The sequence below is a fragment of the Lipotes vexillifer genome, unplaced genomic scaffold, assembly GCF_000442215.2.
Source record: "Lipotes vexillifer unplaced genomic scaffold, Lipotes_vexillifer_v1.1 scaffold814, whole genome shotgun sequence".
NCBI lineage: Eukaryota > Metazoa > Chordata > Mammalia > Artiodactyla > Lipotidae > Lipotes > Lipotes vexillifer.
In genome coordinates, this window is record NW_006784081.1 from 1,033,371 (window position 1) to 1,042,788 (window position 9,418).

Genomic DNA, 9,418 nt, shown 5'->3' on the forward strand with positions numbered 1-9,418 from the left:
ATAGTGATAATAGTCTATTTAAAGATGATAAAAACTTAACTTTGATTTCAGTCAAGACCTCTACACTTCAACCTCTCTCACCTCAGAGACCACTGCGCATTTTGAGACATCCTTTCAACTTGACTCTCACCTTCTGATTCCAGCAGTCTTTTCTTCTCTTTGCCCTTTGATGTACTGCACTATCCATTCTAGTTTTTCTATAGCCTGCCTTCATCGTTCCACATTTGTAAGCATTTCCTGTACTAACACCATCTTGAATTATTTTAACTTGAGTTTGCCATCCTTTCATGCTGGGACCCTAGCTGATACAAGGCTGAAGCCTAAAGTTTGATAAGTTCTCTCTTGTTTTAACACCCACTCCTTTCATTCACTAATTAGATTTCTAGGGAGGGTAGAGACACCTAGATAGCACCTGACATGATATTCTCTTGGTCCCTATTGTCCTTAACTCTCCCCTGCTTCACCTAGTATATTTACCCATCCTTCAACCACCAGAAAAGACAACCTGGGATCTTCCTATGGAAAATTTACCTAGATTACATCTCACCTCAATTACAGCTTAGCTAATTTTGCAGAGCATTCTTTGGATTTTCATAGAAGACACAGTGGGTTTCTGGCTACATCACTAGAGTATTATGTTTTGTTATAATTATGAATATACCTCCCTTTATCCCTAGTCTAGATTCATTTCATATTCTTGAATATTAACATGCTGAGCCTTTTACTGCTTTATATCAATTTTGTAGCACCAGGCTTGATACAAAGTAGACACATAACAAATTTTCCTTTAATGAATGAGTGAATGAATTAGTATTTTGTGTATTAATTAATTAATTACACCACCATATTGCTAATGGCAGAGAACAGAGAACCTGTTTCCTATAATCAGGGATATGGCCCACATCAAGTTGAAGATTCCATTGAAGCAGTCTATTTAATACACAATCTGTTTAATACAAAAAGTTAACAGTTCTCTCAAAATAGAGAGCCTAAAAGAGGAAAACTCTGCTTCTAAGTCCCTATCCAGTAATTTCTGTTTGTTCAACCTAGTGCCAAATTTTTAACAACTTTCTCATCAGACTAGAAAAAACAGCATTTGTGTTTAATTATTATGGTAAGTGAAGTCCTTTTATGGGCCACAGGACAGGGTTTTCTCTTGCTCAAGTGTAAAGGCAAGACAGTATAAACGCAGCATGAATTTGACCCTTCTAAGTCTCAATAACATCTGTCTCCTTAAATAGTTTCTCATAATATTACACCAAGGTAGATTGAAAAAAAAAGTTTATATGTTGCATTCATGAGAATATATTTCCCTAAATTCCTCTCCCCCTATTATTCATTCCTGGAGGATTCAGTTGATCTTTTTGCCACAACTCTTTCTTCCACCAATACCATATGTTAATCTTTCAAATTATCCTTTGTATATTTGCTTATTTTGAATTATTAATGTAATTATTTGAAATGAAAGAAAGGGAAACTAGTATAGAAAATTATTCTGTTCATTAGGAAGGTATGAGTGATGATTTTAAAACATACATTTCAGTGTTGGGTTGGGTTGTCTGCCATCAGACCCTTGAAACATTAGCTCACATTTAATAGGTTGACAGTTGGGTCAGGCATATATGGCATATATTATGTGCATTGATATTCTACAGAATAAAGTTAATTAGCTTATATTATGATCAAATGCATGGGTAAGTTTTCAAAGCCATAGTTGACCTTGCCTCTAACTGATAAAATTAACTTACCAAAGGAGCCCATCAAAGGTTGACTGAATAATGTAAATGACAACAAGGTGGATTCTGAATTGTACCAAAATTCAAGACCCATAAAACCTGAGAAATGTGATTCAAGGGAGGCTGAGGAAAGAGAGTGCTTCTAAGAGTGGCTAATTCTCTTTAGAGATTGTTTTACAGCATTCAATTCTAATTCTCCAAGGACTTGTTAATTAAAGCCTAAGAGAATATTTCCTCCAGAAAACTGATGTACAGCCCATATTTCCTCAATTATGTAAAATAAATCTAAATTTAAGCTTCACTCACCAAACACTCTGAACCTTTTATTTATTTATAACAATGAACACTGGCCCACCCATCCTGGAGAGTTATAGTGGGTTCTTGACTGAGCATTGCCCCAGTCAAGAAGGTCCTTATTTCAGATATAAGTGCCATACCCTTCACATTACAAGGATGCTCAGCTCTGGGGACATAGAGAGCTGAACATGCCTCACAACATGGTATGACTTAAAGTGAATTAAAGCATTGGGATCCAGACAAGTTGTGTATGATTATTGGTTTATTTTTGACTTTTAAAGTTTGACAATTAACTATAATTGTAAGAAACAATTCCCACTGGGCTCAAGTCCTTCTGAACTAATTATAGGCAGGAAATACCTAGGGAGATAAAGCCCCATGGGTCACACAAGGCAAATGGTCACAAGAGGGTATGAATTGATATTGGCAGACCTGAACTTGAGAAGCTGGCTTGCATCTCTCCTCTCCAGTAAAGAGTCTTTCACTCCTGGAATTTGCATATGGGATGATTTCTTCACCATCAAGCAAAAGCATTCTCCAGTTGGTAACAGGAAAGCCTGAACACCTGTCTGCTTGAATATCAGGTTTAATGAGACTTCCTCTTTGCTTTCTAGGTGGTGACAGCAATGAACATAGGCTCTCTCACTTCCCTCTTAATGCTGAGAAGCTAGAATACTTGGGATGATGGGACAAAGGGCTGAAAGCACCTATAATTCAGGCCACTGTCTGTGTTTTAAAAAAAATAAAACTAGTAGTAAACATAGTTAAGTTTGTAGCGATGCAGGGAGAAAACAGATATGAGTATAGAATTAAGAATTACAGAAATTTGAAATGGCTTCCCCCAAGAGACCAGAAAGGATAGTTTGAAGAAAGATTATGGTTATTTACTCCAAATTTAAAAGAAAAGAGAGTGGAGTTTCTCTAAGAAATTTAAGAATCTATAAATGATCCACTAATTGTATTTATTACAATTCAGTAGCAGCATGTCTTTTACCTTGTTGTAGCCTGGGATGAGTCACCATTGTTGTATCTACTTTTCCTCATATTTAAAATTGGAATGGCATTCCTCACAGGGCTGCCACGAGAATGGCATGAACTTATAGAAAAAACCCTTGGTAAATGGAAAGCTACACAGGTAAACTTTTAAATGTAATTTCAAAGGAGACCAGCCTTTGGTTCTCATTTAGAGGTCAACTAAATCACTCATAAAATATAACATTTGTTCTAGAGACTGGAGATTAAACAGGACAGAAAAAATTATGTCTTTGGGTTTCAAAAGTTAATCTACAGTATGAGCATGTTGGTGTTTATTTAAAGTACTTCTACTAGGACCCCACTCCCAGAAATTCTCACTCAGTAGGTGCAGGGTAAGACCCAGAAATATGTATGTCAAATAAGAACCCTGCCTTCCAGTACTTCGGTTAATGCATTTAAGAAACCTTGAATTGGAGCAAATATTTTATCACTGAGTGGCTACTTAATGATTCTTGTCCCTCAATTCCTTAAGGGTAAACAGAATTAAATGATATATTTTGTTCCCTGAGACAAAGTAAACATCATACTTTAAAGAAGAAACAGGTGCCTGAGAAAAACACCACCAATCCTACAGTTTCTTTATTTTGTAGAGCAACAGACATCATGAAGTTTTTATTCCTGTTTACCTGAATGTTCAATATTTGGAAAATGAACATGATCCAGAAGAGATAATAGACAGCTGAAAGGACTCAACTAAAGGACAGAGGTGAGTGAGAAGTGAGGAAATATTTTCTTCAATATAAAGATAATTACAATGCACCAGGAGAAATTTTTTGTCAATCGGTCATAAACCTAGTTTTGTAAAGGAGAACAGAAAGGACCAGGAGGAGACCACAGTGGATTGCTTTGATGACTATCATGAAACCAGATGAGGGGTAATAAATTCCTTATTCCTCATGATCATGGCAATGAATTGGGTAGAGATTGATCTGTTTTTACATTTTTTCCCAGAGCAGTGATGTTTTGTTGATCACTCAACAAAATCAAACAGGCCGAATTCTCCAACAAAAAAAGGGAAATTGTAGATTCCTCTGTTAAGATTTCACATCTATAAGGAGAGGCAGTTGCATCTAAGTAAAAGAAACTGAACTAATTCTTTGACTTTTCCTACATTCTACTCTCTTACTTTGAGCCACCAGGAGATAAATGAAAATGAGATTTTTTTGTTTTTCATTCTGAGGCAGGGCAACCCAGGAGGAAAGAGTATGAGGAACAGTAATGAGAGCAAATATCAAAGATAAAGCACTCTTCTGTAATCTTACAGACAGGGAATGTGGTTGGTGATAATCTGAGAAGGCAACATTACGGAACGTGAGTGTGGAGTAGTGAAGAAGAGAAAGGTAAATACCAGTGTCGGGGGAAGACTTTACTGGTGGGGAAAGTAGTAAGTAGGTGAGCAGGTAGGTGACGGACCAAAGATTAAAGGAGCAACTAGGCATTAAAGAATGAAAGGTGGGGAGGGCTAAGACGGTGATTGCACTGTGATTGGAGAAATGTCATGTTCTGCCCCAAATGCCTTGCCCAACAGTCAGCTTTGACCACAGCAGAAGTAGCACCACATTTATGTCTTTGAGTATTTCAGATCAAAAAGCAGATCCATCTCAGCAGAGGTTGGGGAGAGGTGTTTAGAAAGCCCCACCACAAACAAAGTGGAGAATGGTGCCAGAAGGTCAGAGGGCACCAGGCACCAAGTTAAGAGACACTGTCTTGGGGGAAGTGTGGCATGATAAACTTGACCTATTTTACAATGTTGTGACGGTCAAGGATATATGTATCAGCCAGTGAGGCAATCATTAGAGTATATACTACCTGGTGCCTTAAAATCAAACAACATATTCAAGGCTTTGACTGTTCTTCATGTCAATGTTTTCTGAGGTGGAAGGTAAGGGTCTGTACTCACATTACAGCAACATAAGTGTCCTACGTCAAAGAAAGGCATTGGTGACAGTGGGAATCAGTATCATTATGACTAGCTATAGCTTTGACCAAAGAGCACTCTCTCTCCAGATGGTGTGCTCACAGGCATTGACCCTGCAGAAGCTCTTCACCCATCCCACTGCTCTGTAGACTAACATTTAATGAAAGGTAAAAATGAATGATTATAAAAATGCTTAACACACCAATTCTGGGCATATCCTGAAATAATAAAATGATATGAAAAATTACAGGATCTTTTTTCTCATTCAACCCTCTATAGCTGAATTTGCCCTTTTAAAAAACACACAAGAATAATTTCAGAAAGTTGCCATACATGAAAATTTGTAAATAAATTACTTGAAAGTATATCAGTTCAGACATTGCAAATACCATGAATCAGTAATACAGAGAGTATAGTTACATAATCTATATTCTGGGTGATCCACGTTTTTGTCATATGCAGTCTGGTGTACGCTTCCATTTATAGTCTCTCTACGTGAGACTGCCACTGTATGTCTGTTTAGAGCATTTATCATCATGGATACAGATGTGAATAACTAAAATGACTATGTTGAAAGAGGTTTAGAAAACGATTAAAAGCTGTGTGCTGGATACTGTACCTTCTAGACCACCATTTTGGGTAACTTGAAACAAGTCTCTGAGTCTCTTTGAGCCTCACTCTCTTCATGCATAAAAGAATAAAGGCGGACTGGGTGATCCCAAGATCACTTCAATCACTGAAAAGTCCATACTTCCATAACATAAATAAATAAATAAAATGAGATTCTAAGAACAAATACTATTTTTGGCACAGAGTCAGGCCAGGGTGTCAGTGGCTTGATATAGGGTGACAATGACATAAATGACACATTATGGTCATATTTTTCAATGTACACCAGCAGGACACATGAATGTGCTGGATAGAGAGGGGGAAATGAGGAAAAAAGAGTCAAAGATAACCCCTAGGAACTGGTCCTGTGCAGTGGAATGAATGGTCCTGAATTTGACTAAAATGAAAAGACTAGAAAAAGGAAAGGTTGGGATGAAGAAATCTAGAGTTATTTTTAAGATATTTTCATTTGAAATACCTCTTACTCATCCCAAGGAGAAGTTTATGCAGTTTTGCATAGTCTGTAGTTAGTGGAATTCGTAAGCTAAATCATGGATGTACATATATACACTACTATATATAAAACAGATAACTAATGAGAACCTACTGTACAGCACAGGGAGCTCTACTCAGTGCTCTGTGGTGACCTAGATGGGAAGTGAATCTAAAAAAGCGTAGATACTGTATACATATAACTGATTCACTTTGCTGTACAGCAGAAACTAACACAACATTGTAAAGCAACTATATTCCAATATCAGTTAATAAAAAAATAAAATAACATGAAAACAACATGGATGATGTTTAAACCCAAAGAACTTGAATTTAAAGAAATAATACTTATTTCTGTTATGAAATATTTTAAAGCCTTGTTGAATAGAATGTTACAATTTAAATTAGTAGAAAACAGCAAGACATAAAATATAATAAACTATTGACACAAAAATAATCAGTGAGGAAGGCAATGTACAAGTTGAACAAGTTCCTTCTCTGACATGAAATAACAACATAATGCAAGACAACTGATTTTCTCCCTTAGTCTCTTGATGGAGATAATTAAACTTCTTTCCAAGCACAGTCCTTGTGATTGGGAACATCATAATCATCTGAGGTGTTAGGTTAAAATAAGTTCTATTTGAACCTGGAAATCAAAATTTGAGGGAGAAAAGGTTGCAGGAGAACTTATCTTTGAAGGGCTTCCCCTGATGTACCACCATCTTTGTGACCCCCTCCCCCTTCTCCAGGACTTGGGCCACTTGGCTATAGCAGTGTGCAGTAATTTCTGTGACCAGTGACTCTTTCCTGAGAATAAGAATGTAGGGAGACAGAAATCAGGTTAAAGCCTATGAAAATTGCAAATGCCTCTTTAACATGTTTGCACTCTCTAATGGATCCTGGTTAAAGATGAGAGAGGAAAGCGTTTTGAAGGATTAAATCCATTGTTTGTAGCACTTCATAATATCTTGTTATGTTTTCCTTCTGTTATTTAATTGTTTACAACAAAGCATAGGCATGGATAAAAGAAATGAAACCTCAGGAGCAGATTTCATCCTCCTAGGCCTTTTCCTGGATATGAAACATATCAGATTTTTTATTGGTGCTATGCTTGTGATTTACATTGTGGCTCTGACTTTGAACTTTGTCCTGATTCTCCTGATCTGCGTGGATTCTCACCTCCACACGCCCATGTACTTCCTGCTCAGCCAACTGGCTCTCATGGACATGACGTTAATCTCTAGCACAGTACCCAAGATGGCAACCAATTTCTTCTCCGGGAGGAGAAACATATCACGAGTGGCCTGTGGGACTCAGATCTTCTTCTTCTTGACTCTAGGAATTGCTGAGTGCATCCTCATCACCCTCATGTCCTATGACCGGTATGTGGCCATCTGTAACCCTCTGAGATACACCCTCATCATGAGCCAGAAGGTCTGTCTGCAGATGGCTGCCATCTGGGCTGGGGGCGCCCTTACATCACTCGCACACACGGCCTACACCATGCATTTCCCCATCTGTGGTTCCAGAGAGATCTCCCATTTCCTCTGTGAGGTCATGGCCATTCTAAAATTGGCCTGTGATGACGTCTCTGCCTATGAGAAGGCTGTGACAGTGACAAGCATTGTGGTGATCCTCATCCCCTTATCCCTTATCATGTCCTCTTATGCTCTCATCTTCCTCGCCACCCTCCACATGAAATCCCCAGAGGGAAGGGACAAAGCCTTAGCCACTTGCTCTTCCCACTTGACTGCAGTGTGCCTCTATTATGGCCCTGCCATGGTGGTCTACATGAGGCCTAATTCCTATCATAATCCCAAGCTGGGCCAGGTCCTCCTTGTACTTGGCCCTATTCTCACACCTTTGCTAAATCCTCTGATTTATGGTCTTAGGAACAAAGAAGTGGTGGGGGCCCTAAGGAAGGTGCTAAGTTGATGATACTGATGTCAAATTAAAAGAAGGTATAGCCACCTGTAATCACTAACGTTAATTCAGCCTAAATAAGTTAGACTCATATGTCAAGAGCTCTTACTTTTCGAGTTATTCATTCACTAAACAAATATGTAATGAGGGTCTCCTATGTGTCACATACCATTTTATGTACTTTTGGTATCCTCTTTAGAACTGCTTTAGAATCCTGGTGGAATTTCTCAGGGTTTTTTTTTTTTTAATTTTTTAAATTTTTAATTGGCATCACTTGTACTTGCCCTCTTTGAAACATCCTTACAATATTAAGTTTCTACCCTGAATCTGTGAACTTCCACAAGTGTGGTGGTGGTAGGAAACTGATGATAAAATTCCACAGAAAATTGCTGGAAAATTGGATCAAAGATAGAACTTTATACCCCTGAGAATCATATAGGTCTCATTCAACCCCTGAAAGAAGCACATCTTGACATAAACCCAGAAATGTTATATGCTTGACTTCTTCATCTTCCAAAACATGCACGCATCCATCCACATACAAAAATGGCCATATATAAACTACTCCTGATGCAGACCACTTTGCATTTCCAAAAGCTTTAATTAAGTTTATTCAAAAGTTGAGCTGTAACACCACAACAGAGCAAAGAGTAGAATAAAAATAGCCAAGATTACAGACTTTGATCATAATTACAAGGCAACTGAGCATAAACCAGTGGATGGAATGTTTTCACTATTTAGCTCAATCGAATAGTTAATTTGAATGCAATTAACTCATTTAAATAAGTAAAATGATAATATTCCAATGCATCTCAATACTATAATTATTTAGAGAGCCATGAAGTCAATTAAGAAGAAAAGGAAATGCAATTTAAACAAGAATGTGTAGTGGCCTAATGAATTAAAAGGTGTGTGTATAACTCAAGTCGAATGTAGGAAACGAGAACTAACTGCAAGTCAGAAATATCTTGAGGATACGTGGATGAAACTCCTTGATCTACCGAGTGGATAAGCAGAGTAATCAATATCTGAATGCTTAAGACTTGCGAAAGTTAACAACTGAATAAAAGAGAAGTATGATGTGCCAAATGAGATCAATGACTCAGAGTATTTTATGGTATAAAAATATGAGTCTCTTTAATGATGATTGAATGGACTATGCAAAGACCTGCTGATAGAGAAAGGATCAAATCATCTTAGTCCCTGAGCTATGGCTTACAAGTCAGTTCTTGTTATTTGTTGTTTCCTTGTTGCTTTTAATATATTTTCTTTGTATTTTAATTTTTGATAGTTTGATTAATATGTGTCTTGGCATGTTTCTCCTTGGATTTATCCTGTATGGGACTCTCTGTGCTTCCTGGACTTGATTAACTATCTCCTTTCCCATACTAGAGAAGTTTTCAAC

General features: G+C 37.5%; 1 protein-coding gene across 1 annotated transcript; it reads left to right on the forward strand.

Moving 5' to 3' along the window:
- Positions 1-7,107: 7,107 nt before the first annotated feature.
- On the forward strand, positions 7,108-8,025 carry LOC103071751 (olfactory receptor 2T27-like). Its single transcript, XM_007456514.1, has one exon. It carries the CDS (start codon positions 7,108-7,110, stop codon positions 8,023-8,025), a length of 918 nt encoding a protein of 305 aa, XP_007456576.1.
- Positions 8,026-9,418: the final 1,393 nt, after the last annotated feature.